General features: G+C 41.7%; 1 protein-coding gene across 1 annotated transcript in view; it reads right to left on the bottom strand.

Moving 5' to 3' along the window:
* Positions 1-15,849: 15,849 nt before the first annotated feature.
* Positions 15,850-17,928, bottom strand: part of LG08H8orf76 (linkage group 08 C8orf76 homolog) — a 42,197-nt gene continuing 40,118 nt past the window's right edge. Inside the window, exon 6 of the mRNA XM_073596324.1 lies at positions 15,850-17,063. Coding sequence (XP_073452425.1) covers positions 16,905-17,063 — 159 coding nt within the window. The 3' untranslated portion in view covers positions 15,850-16,904. The remainder of the gene's footprint in view (positions 17,064-17,928) is intronic.

The raw sequence follows: 17,928 nt of genomic DNA, 5'->3' as shown, positions 1-17,928 counted from the left end.
TTTGCTGGGGGCCGTTTTAGCAATTCAGCTATTCAGCATTCCCACGCATTTTCCCCAGAAAATGCATTTTCTAGTTTTTATTTCTTTATTATTCCGTACGTTTTTTGGCTCTGCGTAACTTCTGCATACTTTTAGCTATTAAAACCATACAACTATTAAAATGTTCGTCTCTTTCAGCTGATACTTTACTTTTTAAAATATTAAGCTTTTTATCACTTTTTTTAACATTGAAGTCAATGGGAGCATGCTTCAGATCCTTAAAATCTTCTTCCGCTCCCAAAAGTTTCAGCTCCTTCATACTTTCACCTACAGACGCCAAACAAACTTTAAAATGTTCACAAAATATTCAGCTACCTGGTTATATCTTTTCAGTTTGATATCTTTTACAGTTTTTGTGAAAAAGCTTTTTGTTTAGAGGTCATTTCAAGAAAGTTTAGCCATTAATCAGAGTGTACTGTGTTGCTTTTGTTGCCATGGTTACCAAAGCTTCTGTTATACACAGGGGGGAGGTGGCTGGAGCATCTCAGCTCTGATTACAGAACCCGAAGGAGGGGACAGACACACCATGTACTGATTTATAATAGAGGAATATGATGGGGCAGTTTTGATGGGACAATTATGATGGGGCAGTTTTGATGGTTGCAATATGATTGGGCAGTTTTGATGGGGCAATTCTGATGGGGCAGTTTTGATGGTGGCAATATGATGGGGCAGTTTTGATGGGGTCAGTTTTGATGGGGCAGTTTTGATGGGGTCAGTTTTGATGGGGCAGTTTTGATGGTGGCAATATGATGGGGCAGTTTGGATGGGGCAATTCTGATGGGCAGTTTTGATGGCAATATGATGGGGCAGTTTTGATGGTGGCAATATGATGGGGCAGTTTTGATGGTGGCAATTTGATGGGGCAGTTTTGATGGGGACAATTTTGATGGGGCAATTCTGATGGGGCAGTTTTGATGGCAGTATGATGGGGTAGTTTTGATGGCGGCCGTTTTAGCAATTCAGCTATTCAGCATTCCTACGCATTTTCCCCAGGAAATGCATTTTCTAGTTCCGTATGTTTTTTGGCTCTGTGTAACTTCTGCATACTTTTAGCTATTAAAACCATTCAACTATTAAAATGTTCAGCTCTTTCAGCTGATGATGGGACTTTTTCAACTTTTTTTCTACTATTTATACTTTTTAAAATATTAAGCTTTTTAACACTTTTTTTTAACATTGAAGACAATTGGAGCATACTTCTGATCCTTAAAATCTTCTTCCGCTCCCAAAAGTTTCAGCTCCTTCATACTTTCACCTACAGACGCCAAACAAACCTTAAAATGTTCACAAAATATTCAGCTATCTGGATATATCTTTTCAGTTTGATATCTTTTACAGTTTTTGTGAAAAAGCTTTTTGTGTAGTGGTCAATTCAGAAAATTTTTGCCATTAAACAGAGTGTACTGTGTTGCTTTTGTTGCCATGGTTACCAAAGCTTCTGTTATACACAGGGGGAGGTGGCTGGAGCATCTCAGCTCTGATAACAGAGCCCGGGGGAGGGGACAGACACACCATGTACTGATTTATAATAGAGTAATATGATGGGGTAGTTTTGATGGGGCAATTCTGATGGGGCAGTTTTGATGGTGGCAATATGATGGGGCAGTTTTGATGGGGGCAGTTTTGATGGGGACAGTTTTAATGGAGCAGTTTTAAAGGTGGCAATATGATGGGGCAGTTTTGATGGGGCAGATTTGATGGGGGTAGTTTTGATGGGGCAGTTTTGGTGGTGGCAATATGATGGGGCAGTTTTGATGGGGAAGTTTTGATGGTGGCAATATGATGGGGCAGTTTTGATGGGGTATTTCTGATGGGGCAGTTTTGATGGTGACAATATGATGGGGCATTTTGATGGGGCAATTCTGATGGGGCAGTTTTGATGGGGACTATTTTGATGGGGCAGTTTGGATGGCAATATGATGGGGGCAGTTTTGATGGTGGCAATATGATGGGGCAGTTTTGATGGTGGCAATATGATGGGGCAGTTTTGATGGGGCAATTCTAATGGGTCAGTTTTGATGGTGGCAATATGATGGGGCAGTTTTGATGGGGCAATTCTGATGGGGCAGTTTTGATGGTGGCAATATGATGGGGCAGTTCTGATGGGGCAATTCTGATGGGGCAGTTTTGATGGTGGCAATATGATGGGGCAGTTTTGATGAGGACAATTTTGATGGGGCAATTTTGATGGGGCAGTTTTGATGGCAGTATGATAGGGGCAGTTTTGATGGGGGCCGTTTCAGCATTCCCACGCATTTTCACCAGGAAATGCATTTTCTAGTTAACAAATAAAAATGAAAAAAAGTGTCCCACAATGTAAATCCACCGTCAATCACCCTGCCCAACGGACCAAAAAAAAATAGCAAAAATGGAAAACGCTCCGCCTTCATGGGAGGCCTCCTACTGACTGCTCTCTCTTCACTTTGACAGCTCTTATATAGGCAAGGACGGGGCCACCCAGTGATGTAATCAGATGACCCGCCCCCTTCTGACATCATGTGACATCACATGATGTCAGAAGGGGCAGGGTCAGCCCCTTTCCTGGCCAGGGTCTGGTATGACTTTTGGGGGGGACCCCACGCCATTTTATTTTTAAATTTTGGTGCAGAGTTCCCCTTAAAATCTATACCAGACCCAAAGGGCCTGCTATGGATTTTGGGGGGGACCCCGTGTCGTTTTTTTTCTTAATTCTGTCATAGGGTTCCCCTTAACCACTTCAATACACTATAATATATACTCTGCACTGCACTGTATTATATACTCTGCAATACACGATATACTCTGCATTACACAGTATAATATACTCTGCACTGCGTTATATACTCTGCACTACACTGCACTATATACCCTGTAGACATGTGCACTGACAAAAAATTTGTTTGTTTTAGTTTTCGTTTCATTATTTTTTTTTTGCTTTTTTTCGTAAATTCAAAAAATCGAAAATTGGGCAATTTGAAAATTGAGAAATTCGAAAATTGGGAAATTCGGAAATCTGAAAATTTGGATTTTTGATTATCCGAATTTCAGATTTCTGATTTCTGATTTGCAATTTCCAATTTCCAGATTTCCGAATTTCCAATTTCCAATTTTGAATTTTCTTATTTCCGTATTTTCGAATTTCGAATTCTGAATTTCCGAATTTTTTAATTACAAATTTTCAGAATTTGAAAATTCGAAAATCTGAAAATCTGAGAAAAAGAAAGAAAATCAGAAAAATTCAAAATAATAACTAACTAATAATGACTATCTATTAAATTATAGGTATTGGAATTTCCTTTCAAATTTGTCTGTTTGTGAAAGTCACGAATACAAACTTACCTGAAGTTACGAATGATCCGAAATAAGGAATGCCGCATCTAAACAAATGGAATGGAACAAATGAATAATAAATAATAATAATAATAATAATAAAAAAAAGGTTTTATTATTATTATTGATATTTATTATTATTAGATCGTTACCTTCTAATTCGTTTTGATACGGCATTTGTTATTTCAGATAATTCGTAACTTCGGATAAATTCGTACTTGTTACATTCACTAACAGGCAAATTTGAAAGGAAATTCCAATACCTATAATTTAATAGTCATTATTAGTTAGTTATTGGAATTTTGGGTCCCTCCCCCAAAATTCATACCAGACCCTGGCAAGGAAAGGGTGACCCCGCCCCTTCTGATGTCATGTGACGTCACATGATGTCAGAAGGGGCGGGTAACCTGGTTACATCACCGGATGGCCCCGCCCTTGCCTATATAAGAGCTGTAAGTGAAGAGAGCAATCATGAAGGCGAAGCATTTTCCATTTAGTTGCATAGGTACACACGTACAGGCTATACGCTTACCGTATAGCCTGTACGTGTGTACCCATGTAACTAATAAAGTGCTTCTATTCAAGAGCATCCGAGTTGCCAGCCTTCCTGATTTAAGTACCCGATGTATTATAGGTCTTGATGGAAAAGTCAGGGAGGGGGGCAAAGGGATTGGGCATATTACAAGCTCATTTTTAGAAAGATTGAGTTTCAGGAAGTGGTGCAACATCCATGCAGATATGTCAGTAAGTTAGTAATGGGAGAGGAGACTGAAGAAGTGAGGTGAGGAGTAAAGAGATAGATTTGGGTAACATCAGCATAGAGATGGTATTGGAAGCCGTGGGAGTTTTTTAGGTGACCAGGAGAGGAGGTGTAAATAGAGAAGTGAAGGGTCCAAGAACAGAGCTCTGGGGGACTCCTACAGAAAGAGGAAATGGGGAGGAGGAGACAGAGTTGTAGGCAACCCTGAAGGAATGCTTTGAGAAATAGGAGAACCAGAAAAGCGCAGTCTTGGAGGCCAAGGGAGTGGAGTTTATTGAGGAGGAGCAGGTGGTCAACGGTATCAAAGGCAGCAGAATCGTCTAGTAGTATGGAGTAGTGGTCTTTGGTTTTAGCAGTTAATAAATCACTAGTGAGTTTTAGTAGGGCAGTTTCTGTGGATTGTTGCGAGTAAAAAACAGCCTGCAAGGCCCTCTGATGTGTTGTCAAACCCAGATCGCGGGTTACCGAATCCCGACCCACCATCCCTGAGCATCACTGTGAAAAATGAATCTGGCTTTAAAGGAAGCAAGTGGCTGTAGTAGAAAACAGAGCCGATGCTTCCAGTATAGTGCCGGCTCCTGTCACAGGCAGAGTGATACCAAATGCTCTCTGCCTGGGATAGCAGCAGCCAGTGATATCCACCTGGGGGACAGCAGCAGCTGCCAACCATACCCTGGTGGGGGACAACAGCAGCTGCCAGTCATGTAGGAAAGATTATTCACTCACTGATTGTTGCTCATAAGAAATCTTAATTTTATTTGAAACCTACAGTGTACAAACGAAGATAAAATCATTTGACTTGTTTCAGCCTATAAGGCCAATGACTGTAGATCAAGCACCCGGGAGCTCTGTCATCAAAATGTTGTATGGGTAGTTAGCATTGATTTTTCTGTTTGCAGCGGCCAGTCATACCTGCCTGGGGGACAGCAGCAGCCAGCCATACCTGCCTGGGGGACAGCAGCAGCCAGCCATACCCGCCTGGGGGACAGCAGCAGCCACCAGCCATAGCCATCTGGGGAACAGCAGCAGCCACCAGCCATACCCACATATATGCTTTATGCATATATGTTCACAAATACAATCCATTAAAGTTCATGTGCGTGTAAAGGCAGGCACCCCAATACTTCTGGTAATATAGTGTGTGTATATATATATATATATATATATATATATATAACAACCAAATACAAAGTTCATAATAATAATAATAAATCCCATAAGATGTATAAATTAATAGAACAATAAACTGATAACAGTTTCAATGATCCACATTACCATCTTTCCTGAAGAGAAACTTGTCAATAATTCTGTGCTCTACCACACATGAGACTGCTCCACCACCATCAGCAAATTTCTCCCAAAACAACCTTCAGGTGGCAGCAGGTTCCCTTTAAATCCACGGCACCAGCTTCTCCATCACAGTATCAAGAGAAATCAACAAAAAGAGAAGAGAAAGCCAATGATTGTGTAATACAGACTAAAATACAGACAAAACATTCTGTAACCACTTCAATACCGGGCCTATTCTGGCACTTCTCTCCTAAATGTAAAAATCATCATTTTTTTGCTAGAAAATTACTCAGAACCCCCAAACATTATATATATTTTTTTTTTAGCAGACACCCTAGGGAATAAAATGGCAGTCATTGCAACTTTTTATCTTGCACAGTATTTGCGCAATCATTTTACAAATGCCTTTTTTTAAAAAAAAAAAACGGTTTCATGAATTAAAAAATAACAAAACAGTAAAGTTAGCCCAATTTTTTTGTATAATGTGAAAGATGATGTTACGCCGAGTAAATAGATACCCAATATGTCACGCTTTAAAATTGCACACACTCATGGAATGGCGCCAAATTTTGGTACTTAAAAATCTCCATAGGTGACACTTGAAAATTTTTTACAGGTTACCAGTTTAGAGTTACAGAGGAGGTCTAGTGCTAGAAATGATGTGTGGGCGGGACTTACATGTGCGTTTGCTTCTGAATGCAAGCTACCAGGGACAGGGGCTTTTTAATTTTTTTTTTTTATTTTACTTAATTTTTTTTATTTTTGCACTTTTTTTACATTTTTTTTTTTAATCACTTTATCCCTATTACAAGGAATGTAAACATCCCTTGTAATAGGAATCTATTGTGACAGGTCCTCTTTATGGAGAGATGCGGGGTCAATAAGACCCCACATCTCTCCTCCAGGCTGGAAAAAATTCACCGATCTCATGCTGACAGCCACGATCGCGGCTTTGTTTACTTCTGTGAACCCGGGCATGATGTCATAACGTCGTGCCCGGGCCTCCGACGGTCATAGAGATGACTGGTGACCATCTGGTTTCAATGATCCACATTACCATCTCTATCGTCGTCATACGATACCAGACGATTCTTTCTCCGGGCCCGCGATGGCACGGGAGAGCGCGGAGAAGCACTGGATGGCGGCGGGAGGGGGGATGTCCCCTACCGTCGCCTATAAGAGCGATCGAGCAGCGGAACTGCCACTATGATCATTCTTATCGTGCACAGAATCACCAGCTGCAAAGAATAATATCTGAATGATGCCAGTAGCTGCAGGCATCATTCATATATCCACACTCAAAGTCAAGGACGTCCTCAGTATTGAATGAATTGATTGTAATGGATGCATTCCACTTGAGAGCTGCCATTATGCTCCTTGGCTTATCAATGTCCTTAAAGGGCAATTCAATAGACTTAAAGTGATAATAAACTCTTGGAATTGAAAATCTGATGTCAGGCAGGCTTTTTATAACAGAAGAGACCCTAGTGGCCTCTTCTGTCATAACTGCCCCCCTCCTGTCAGCAGGTAATGTGATCTGAGCCGCACATGCGCAGCTCAGACCACATTTACAGCCCACTCTGCGTGCCTTGGCGATGTGACTCCTGTGTGCATGCACGGGAGTGACGTCATCTGTGGCCCGGCCATTCAAGCTCCTGAAGATCAGGAACCTGGAATGAAGACTGGGCAAAGTTAGAGGCGGCTGGAGACCAAGGAGAGCCATGTCGGCACAGCTTTGAAAGGCTCTGTCTGCAGGTAAGTCTGTAAGTATGCAGTGCAAAATAGTACATTATAAACTAAGCCTGCACGGGGGACCACAGGACTCTGGTAAAGCGGGGCTGGGTGGGATGGGGAGGGGGTCCAGTGTAAGGTCACCTTACAGATTTTCTTAAAGATTAAACCATTAAGAGAGGAGTCGATGGAAAAATGTTCCTGTTAGCATAAAAAAATCGAGAGGATTTTCTTAGGGCTGCCAAACATCTTAAAGAAGTTTTAACCAAACATCCCAGGTTTATGTAGCGCAGAGCTCCCAGATTACATGATCAGATTTCAAAAAATGTAGTGGATCTGCCCAAAAAAACAAGAATTATCTTTCTTTACTGGAAAAAGTAATTTTTTCACCACTAGATGCTGTTTTTGGCTTTTAATGATTTTGATGATTTTTAGCATTTTTTTAAATTTAGTTATTGTTATATATTATTGATGTAGTGGAATTTTAATTATTAGTAATAAAATATGCTTTTTTTAAACTGTTTGTATCAGAGTAGATGGTTATGTCACTTCCGGTCCGGAGTCGAAAACCGGAAGTCGCAGCAATTCGATTGTATTTTTAGAATGTGAGTGCTTTTTTATTAAAAAACGTATTATGCCCCGAACACACGAGCAGAATTGCCGTCGGAAAAATCTTGGATGGTTTTTCCGACGGAATTCCACTCAAGCTTGCCTTGCATACACACGGTCACACAAAAGTTCTCTGAACTTTCCACCGTCAAGAACGCGGTGATGTACAGCACTACGACGAGCCGAGAATATGAAGTTCAATGCTTCCGAGCATGCGTCGAATTGTTTCCGATCATGCAAGTTTTTTTTTTTGCACGTCGGAATTGCATACAGACGAGTGGAATTTCCGTCAAGAACTTTTTCCCTCAGAAAAATAGAGAACCAGCTCTCAATCTTTTGCTGGCGGAAATTCAGACAGAAAAAGTTGGATGTAGCATACACACGGTCGGAATATCCGACCAAAAGCTCCCATCACACTTTTTTTGACGGAAATTTCACTTGTGTGTACGGGGCATTACACGATCAGAGGCTTCCTCTTCTCCTTTTGTTGAGTTTTCTTGATATTGCGATGGAGAGGTTGGTGCCGCGGGTTTAAAGGCAACCTGCTGCCACCATTTAGAAGGTTTTAAAGGTTACCTGCTGCCACCTGGAGGTCGTTTTGGGAGAAACTTGCTGATGGTTTGGAGCGATTTGAGACCTGTACAGTATATGTGTGTATATAGGTCCAATATTTCAGGTGAATGGCTATTTCGTGCAGTGGTGGAGCATGGAATTATTAATACGTTTCTCACAGAAAAGATGGTAATGTGGATCACTGAGACTTTATTATTATTATAATAATTTATCATTATTATTTTATGAACCTTTACACCTTATGGGACTTATTATGTGGATCACTGAGGCTGTTATCAGTTTATTTTTCTAATAATTTATACACCTTATGGGTTTAATTATTATGGTATTTGTTTGATATATGTTGCATTTTTAATACTATCACAGAGTAGCGCAACACAATTTATAACTGCATATACATCCTGTCCCTGAACTCCATCACGGTCCTCCAGCCTCCCGCCCCCCTCCCACACCCTGCGTGGCTTGGGGCTTGTCCCGCGGCTTCTGTCTTCTTGGTACAATGTCCTGTCAGTGCGGGCTCCTGGGCTTGCTCGGTCCTGCTGTACACACACCACTGGCACCCACTCCCGTCCCTAATATGTCACTTGGGCAGCCTGAGGGAAACAGGCAGCGCCAGCCAGTCCCCAAACGCATGTGACACAAAGATGCCACTTGGTATCCGCAGCGAGGAACATTATCGTGGCAACCCATGAGCCCCTGTTTACATTGGTAACGCAATTTGCCTTAACCCTCTACCTGCTAGAGTGGACTTCGGTGCCCTGCTTAATGATCATATACGGTAAAAAAAAATATCCAGGCATTATCCGGGTCATACATGCACTATGGGATGGGGAGGAAGCAGCTTCCTTGAATCTGAAGTGCAGTGTTAATCCCTACCCCCAGATAATGTGTTAACATAAACTATATAGTCAAAAGTATTGAGACACCGGCCTTTACACACATATGAACTGTAATGGCATCCCAGTCTTAGTCCGTAGGGTGCAATGTTGAGTTGGCCCACCCTTTGCAGCTATAACAGCTTCAACTCTTCTGGGAAGGCTGTCCACAAGGTTTAGGAGTGTGCTATGGGAATGTTTGACCATTCTTCCAGAAGCACATTTGTGAGGTCAGTAACTGATGTTGGACGAAAAGGCCTGGCTCACAGTCTCCGCTCTAATTCATCCCAAAGGTGTTCTATCGGGTTGAGGTCAGGACTCTGTGCAGGCCAGTCAAGTTCCTCCACTCCAAACTCGCTCATCCATGTCTTTATGGACCTTGCTTTGTGCACTGGTGCGCAGTCATGCTGGAACAGGAAGGGGCCATCCCCAAACTCTCCCCACAAAGTTGGGAGCATGAAATTGTCCAAAATGTCTTGGAATGCTGACAGCTTAAGAATTCCCTTCACTGGAACTAAGGGGCCAAGCCCAACCCCTGAAAAACAACCCCCACTATAATCCCCCCTCCACCAAATGATTTGGACCAGTGCACAAAGCAAGGTCCATAAAGACATGGATGAGCGGGTTTGGAGTGGAGGAACATGACTGGCCTGCACAGAGTCCTGACCTCAACCCAAGCCAGGCTTTCTCGTCCAACATCAGTGCCTGACCTCACAAATGCGTTTCTGGAAGAATAATCAATTCCCAGAGACACACTACTAAACCTTGTGGACAGCCTTCCCAGAAGAGTTGAAGCTGTTATAACTGCAAAGTGTGGGCCAACTCAATACTGAACCCTACGGACAGACTGGGATTCCATTAAAATTCATGTGTACAGTATGTACAGGCAGGCGTCACAATACTTTTGACAAAATAGTGTATATTTATCTTAATCAATAAATAAGTACAGTATATAAAATATAATTCCTCATTTAATGTGTGATCTGCAATAATCACACCCACCTATACACCAATCTAAAATGGCCCACAATAGGATTACATGCTTCATTTATTAGAAACTGTCATTACAAATACAGTATGTTTTCTATGACAATGAAATATATTTTCTTTTGCGTATGTGGGTGACTAAATAACTATGACCTCATGTTTGCTGAAACACAATTGAAATTTGCATTTTAAATGACAAATGAGCTTCTATTTTTATTTAATGTTATTATTTATACTTTTGCCCTCTCCTGTACATACTGCCCCCATCATACCCTCCGCACTCCTCTCCTGTACATTCTGCCCCCATCATACCCTCCGCACTCATCTCCTGTACATACTGCCCCCATCATACCCTCCACACTCCTCTCCTGTACATACTGCCCCCATCATACCCTCCGCACTCATCTCCTGTACATACTGCCCCCATCATACCCTCCTCACTCCTCTCCTGTACATATTGCTATCCTCCGCAATCCTCTGCTGTACATACTGCCCCCATCATACCCTCCACACTCCTCTCCTGCAGATTTAGATGTAAAGGGAAACTACAGAATCAGATGTAAAGGGTAACAAACCCTGTGCATTCAGATGTAAAGGGTAACAAACCCTGTGCATTCAGATGTAAAGGGTAACAAACCCTGTGCATTCAGATGTAAAGGGTAACAAACCCTGTGCACTCAGATGTAAAGGGGAACTCTGCAGATTCAGCTCTAAAGGGGAACTCTGTTCAATCTGATGTAAAGGGGACTCTTGTGATTAACTCCATATGATTAGAAATGTTATTTAATCACAAAATATATGTATAGTGTATACTACATAAAAAATTGTGGTGTATTGCTTTGTACAGAGGTATTGAATTTAATGTACTACAAAAAAACAAAAAAACAAAAAAAAAGGCTTGCGCTGCTACAGTGTTCGATTTTGGCAAAAAGGTGGCAACCCTAGACCCACACAAACACCACCCCATGTAAAAATAACTTTAAAATTATCTTAATTTGTAAATAAGGATCATCTCTTCCTCAGAGACCAGTGAGCGGGGCATGGTGGTGGGAAGAAATGCACAGCAGGACAAGCAACTTCCTGGAGGGGCGTGATGTCATTCCTGTTTGCTGGCCACCGCTTCCGGGAACCAGATATGCGCCACAGGTACATACCTCTGCGCACACAGCAGCTGCAGGAACCCTTTTTTTTTTTTTAATTAATAGTAAAGCAGATGCAGATTTGCAGGACTGGACTAACAAATGTTTCTAGTGAAAGGCAACTGGTGTTTTCTATTAAACAAGGTCTAACTAGGCCATTGACATGCATCACAGTTGAACTTAGGAATGTGTCTTTGCAAAGTTAGACTAAATAAAAAATGCTTTCTTATTTGTGCTTGGGGATAGAATGCAGAGCGATTAGAAGTCGTGTCAGTTTTTGGGGATGTCTACACCCCTGATAGGGTGAAGACACCTCCCAAATTTTTCCACTTTCTCCTTCAAATGTATTCACTTCCTGTCCAGCCAAACAGGAAGCGAGGGTAAAACCCTACCAATGTCTTTCCTTGGGGACACACAGGTCAATCTAAATAGTTTCCCCATTAGGTAAATTGCACTCTAGCATTTTGCCGTGTACACCCCAAATTATTAGGTATCTTGGACTTTGGGGTTTATTTACTAAAAGCAAATCCACTTTGCACTACAATGCACTTGGAAGTGCAGTTGCTGGAGATCCAAGGGGGACATGCAAGCAAAATAAAAAAAAAAAAAAAAAATCTTTACATAATTGGATGATAAAATCACCAAAGCTTCCCCGCAGATTTACAGCAAGTACACTTGTATTGCAGAGTGGATTTGCCTTTAATAAATCCCAATTCCTAATAATTTGGGGTGTGCACAGGTACAGCACACATACAGCTCAGTATGTGCCTGAGAACTTGTAAATGTGTGAGGAGCAACATGTAGTCCTGGGCAGGAAGTGAGTGGTTCTAAAGGCAGAAGTTTTCTTTACCTTGCTGTAGGGGCACTCTATACTATACTTTGCAGATTGCTATTGGGGCACTCTGAAGACAGGAGAAGCCAAAACTGTTGGTGGACCCTAAAAGAGGAGAATGTGGGCTGCTCTGTGTAAAACCATTACACGGAGCAAGTAAGTAGAACAATTTTTTTTTTTTAGTTAAAAACAACAAGACTTTAAAGACTCAAGGAAGATCAGCATATGAACCCAGAGAAGGTGAAGGCTGATAGACTGGAGGTAATAGAAGGGATTACAATTACATTTAAAGTAAACTTTTACCAGTATTGTGCATTATATTTAAAATGATCATATCCATGAAAAAAAACCCACAGCTTTTAGTACTACTTTAACCAGCTGCCTGCATGCAGCACCTGGGATTAGAGGTAACAGAAAAAAAACAAGGACTTTTTCTATTTCTCCTCCTTCCCTTTATGGCTCGAGCCTCTAGGGGGTTGGTACTTGTCTGTTCCACATAACCACAGTATTAGGGGACATATCGGCAAGGACCGAGTAAATACAACCTTTCCCAATATACCTGGCATCTGGACGCTTTTTAGTTAATTGTTACATGTTGTTATTGTCCTACATGTGTATGAATTCTTTGGCTCACCCCATTGTGGCTAGCCAAATTACATGTTAGTAAGTCCTTAAATTAAAGACCATAGTCATTTACCATGTTTTAAACTATTGTTACCAGAATAAAGTGGTTATACTTGATTATTAGTGATGTATAAATCTATCATTCAGTAAGCCCTCCTTTTCTCCCCCCCCCCCCCCCCTGTTTTGGATTCTTTTTTATTTAAAGGGGAACTAGTGAAACCAACTTGAAAGAAGAACGTCATTAAAATAGTCAGGGACTACTTACTGACTGGAAACTTTCAACATAATGAACACTTTTTAGGAGCATGCAATTACAGTATAGCATATTAGAGTGCAGGGGTCAGGATTATGTAATGTATAGCTCAGTACACAGCATACAGTGCTTAGGGGTATGTAAAATATAGCCCTGAACACATAGTGTAGGAGTCAGGACTATGTAGCGTACAGCCCTGTTTACAAAGTTCAGTGGGTAGGAATCTATATCATATAGTCCAATGTGCAGAGTTCAGAGGTAAATGTACAACCCAGGGTACAGAATGCAAAGGTCAGGATCATGTAATTTATATTGGGCCCCCCCCTAGTCCTAGGAGGCTATTGCCCCCACCAGTCCTAAGAGAATGCGCAAGGCTGGTGCACCCTCTTCTTGTGCCTTTTTGTGTAATTTATAGTCCAGTGTTAGGAGTGCAATGATCAGGATTATGTAACATACAGGCCAGCATACAGAGTTTGGGGGGAGGAAGGGGGGGGGGTCATGAATATGTAATGTACAGCCCAAAATACTGAGTGCAGTGGGCATAAATATGGAAAACATACAGTAATCCAGCAATGTAACATACAGACCAGGGTATATAGTTTGGTGCTCAGGAGTATGTAACATGCATGTAACATAAAGCTCAGTATACAGAATGCAGTGTTCAGGATTATGTAATGTACAGATCCCTGCACAGAGTCCAGCTGTAGCAGTATGTAACATACAGCCCAGCGTACAGAGTGCAAAGGTCAAGAATATGCAATGTACAGCTCAGTGTACAGAGTGTGGCAGTCAGGAGCATGGTATGTATAATCATATATAGAGTGCAGCAGCCATAAGTACCCCTTTCACATGGGGCAGACTCTGTGAGCTGACCTGATCACAACACCTATCTGAAAGGGGACAAAGTATGTAAGATACAACAGTAGAGTGTATATCACATGCAGTACAGCATACAGATTAAGGAGGTCAGTAGTGTGTAATGTATGTTACATATTTCTTACCGCTGCACTCTGCATGTTGGGTTTCAAGTTGCATACTCCTGACCGCTGCCCTCTGTATGATGTGCCATAAGTTGCATACTCCTGACCGCTGCACGCTGTATGCAGAGTCTCACAATACATACATAACTGATGAACACTGTATATTGTGCTGTATGTTGCACACTCCTTGATGCCGCACTTCCAGCATGCAAAGTGCAATGGTCAGGAGCAGTTGTCATAGAACAGTGATGGCGAACCTTGGCACCCCAGATGTTTTTGAACTACATTTCCCATGATGCTCATGCACACTGCAGTGTAGTTGAGCATCATGGGTAATGTAGTTCCAAAACATCTGGGGTGCAAAGGTTCGCCATCACTGTCATAGAACTTAACAAAATCCGTCACATGTCACTTTTGAACAAGCAACTACACGTAATACAGTTCCCTCCAGCTGGCTAGTCATCTAGGGCTGGGCGAAAAAAAAATCTGCGATTTAAAAAAACAAAAAAACAAAAAAACAAACAAACACTTGATTCACGATTCAAGCTTTTTGTTTTTTTTTTTGGACACCGCGCTGGTCCTGAGGCGCTGCGGGCAGGAAATTTTAGGCAAGGCCGTGGCTTCGGCCTAGTCCGTGGCGTACGGCCTCGTGGACTAGGCCGAAGCCACAGCTTCACCTAAAAATACCTGCCCGCAGCTCCTCAGGACCGGTGCGGTGTCAGCGCCAGTCCTGGGGAGCTGCAGGCAGAAGTTTTTAGGCGAGGCGGGGGCTTCAGCCTAGTCTGCGGCGTCCGGCCTCGCGGACTAGGCCGAAGCCGCGGCCTCGCCTAAAAACTCCTGCCCACAGCTCCTCAGGACCGGCGCGGTGAAAAAAAAAGAAAAAAAAAAAAATCTAAAAAAATCGATTTGCTTAAATTTTGAATCGATTTTACCTCTCAACTCGATTCAAGATTTAAATCGATTTTTTCCCCAGCCCTAGTGTCATCACACAAATGGAAAAAAAATGCAGATCCCAGAAATGTGCTGACTCCAGTCATATTAATGCATAAAGCATATCCTATTATCAAGACCAAGTATGTGGTCAATACTGGTGCTGTGTGTCTGCAGCTAACAACAGTTATCGTCACCATACATCTCACTGCAGTGATGGAGCACAGAAATAGGGCTCATTCACACCATGTGCCTTCATACACTCCGCACTCCTCTCCTCAACTTGGTACCTGTCATCATACACTCTGCACTCCTCTCCTCAACATGCTACCTGTCATCATACACTCCGCACTCCTCTTCTCCTTGTACACAGGGAACACTCCGCACTGCCTCCTGAACATACTACCTGTCATCATTTACTCTGCATGCCTCTCCTGAACATATTGTCTGTATTAATACACTCCACACTCCTCTCCTGAACATTCTACCTGTCATCATCACTGTGATCAGCTCTCCATGACACAAAGCTGCAGAAGTACATGACCAGAGCAGATTAAGAGGGGGTAAGTGCATTTATACAGGTTAGGTAGAAGTAGGGAACATTTTTTAAATGGTTCTAAAATCAGAATACATTAACCACTTTAGTTACTGAAGATTTACCCCCTCCCCCCACCATGACCAGGCCACTTTTTGGCACTGCGTTACTTTAACTGACAATTGCGTGGCCGTGCAACGCTGTACCCAAATTAAATTTATATCATTTTTTTCACACAAATAGAGCTTTCTTTTGGTGGTATTTGATCACCACTGGGTTTTTTATTTTTCGTGCTATAAATGAAAAAAAGACAGATAATTTTGAAAAATAAACAATATTTTTTACTTTCTGCTATAAAATATCCAATAAAATCTTTTATAAAAAAATCTAATGTCTTCTGCTACATACAGGCACACAGACAGCAAAAAAAAACTTGATAAACTTTCTAGGTGTTTTGCATGCTATCTAAAACTAAATAAAATGTTTTGAGTGGAGCTGGGCTTAAAAAATTATCTATAGCTTGGCTACGGACATTTAAGTATTTGCAGATTTTTAACAAGTACTGACCTCTGTAGCTGCAAGCACTGTGGGACTATTCATCTTCAAAGTTGTGAAGTTATCCAAGTTGGCAGCTCAGCTCACCATGCTCTCTCCTCCCACAACTGCTGTACATGAGCTCATGATAATGAGCTTAGTTGGCTTTAATAAGGACTTCTGCTGTTAACTGAGAATAGCTTGTTTCTGCAGCTACAGAGATCAGTGACAATTTGATTTAATGCTCATTTACAACTTGCTAAGATATGGAAATACGTGAATGTCCATAGGTTGACTAAAATTACACTGACCAGAAACTAGCTGTACTCTTTTTTTTTTTTTTAAATCAACGTCCTCAAGACAAATGGGGTTGATTTACTAAAACTGGAGAGCGCAAAATCTGGTGCAGCTGTACATGGAAGCCAATCAGCTTCTAACTTTAGTTTGTTCAATTAAGCTTTGACAAAATAAATCTGGAAGCTGATTGGTTTCTATGCACAGCTGCACCAGATTTTGCACTCTTCAGCTTTAGTAAATCAACCCCAATGTCAGTAATCACTAAAGTGTCAATTTTATATATTAAATAGAAAGGGTCAACAAATCCTAGCTCCAGAGCTCCAAAAAACTATGGGGCATGATAGCACTATGTATTGGAATTTTTCATTTGTTTTTGTTTGCTTTAAATATGACTAGGCAAATCTTGTAACTTTTACCTTAGAGAGCCTCACAAAGCAAAAAACTCAGCAGCATGGACCACATAGTTCACTACAGGCAAGCAAAAATGCTGGACGCAGGATTGACAAGAGCTGGGTACTAAAGCTGATCTCAGAGAGCTGATTCCCAGCGATACAGAGTCCTGTTTATATGAGTACATGTAATATGAGAACAAATACAACCATTTTTAACAATGGACCAAAAGCAACGTCTGAATTTTTTTAAACCACTTCTCTTTGAACTCTGTATCAGTTGGCATTGTGAAAGTGTTCAGTGCCAGAGTACTTTTTGTATCAATTTGTCCCTCTTCTTGTATTCTTTCCGATAAAAGATCTTCACTCATAACCTAAAAATAATAAAACACAGTACATATCAGAATGCAACAAAAGTTGAAATTTGCCCAGCTTTTATTTTGCCTTCCCTGCTCCCCCTCCCCTTACCCCCATCAACATGCTAAAGACATTTCACGGCACAAAAAAAACATCACAGCACTCTGTCTCAGTACTCCTCGGGTCCTCAAGACTCTTCAGCAAGTGCAAGCAGTGGTCTGGCTTTAGGGAAACAGCTGTAGAGACATCAAAATGCCTTGATAGGTGGGATGCAAGTCTGTAGGAACAGGAATCCTATGAATAAAAGGGGCAGGCCAGGACCATCAGGCTAGAGAGGAAAGCGTAAGATGATGCTGAATGTCCTCCAGCCAGGTTATAAGGTGGGCTTGCTGCTGCTTCTAATGAACACTATGAGAAGCTCACAGAATGCAGTGAAATCAGACTAGGCATTGTCAGTACAGGAGATGAGCCTGTATCACTGCACAAAACTAAAAGGCTGTATGTTTCCCTCAATGAACTGTAGCTCCCCAGTGCCGGCAGCACTCATGCAGCCCCAGACCATGACACTCCCACCACCATGCTTGGCTGTAGGCAAGACACACTTGTCTTTGTATTCCTCCAGTGACCAGTATGAGGAGTGAGAGCAATAACAAAAGTTAACACACCTGCTCCCCATTCACACCTGAGACCTTGTAACACTAACGAGTCACATGACACCAGAAAGGGAAAATGGCTAATTGGGCCCAATTTGTACATTTCCACTTAGGGGTGTACTCACTTTTGTTGCCAGCGGTTTAGACATTAATGGCTGTGTCATGAGTTATTTTGAGGGGACAACAAATTTACACTGTTATACAAGCTGTACACTCACTACTTTACATT

The sequence above is a fragment of the Aquarana catesbeiana genome, linkage group LG08 (genome assembly GCF_042186555.1).
Source record: "Aquarana catesbeiana isolate 2022-GZ linkage group LG08, ASM4218655v1, whole genome shotgun sequence".
Taxonomy (NCBI): domain Eukaryota; kingdom Metazoa; phylum Chordata; class Amphibia; order Anura; family Ranidae; genus Aquarana; species Aquarana catesbeiana.
Note: the sequence above shows the minus strand (reverse complement) of the source record. Positions and strands in the feature narration are given on the sequence as shown.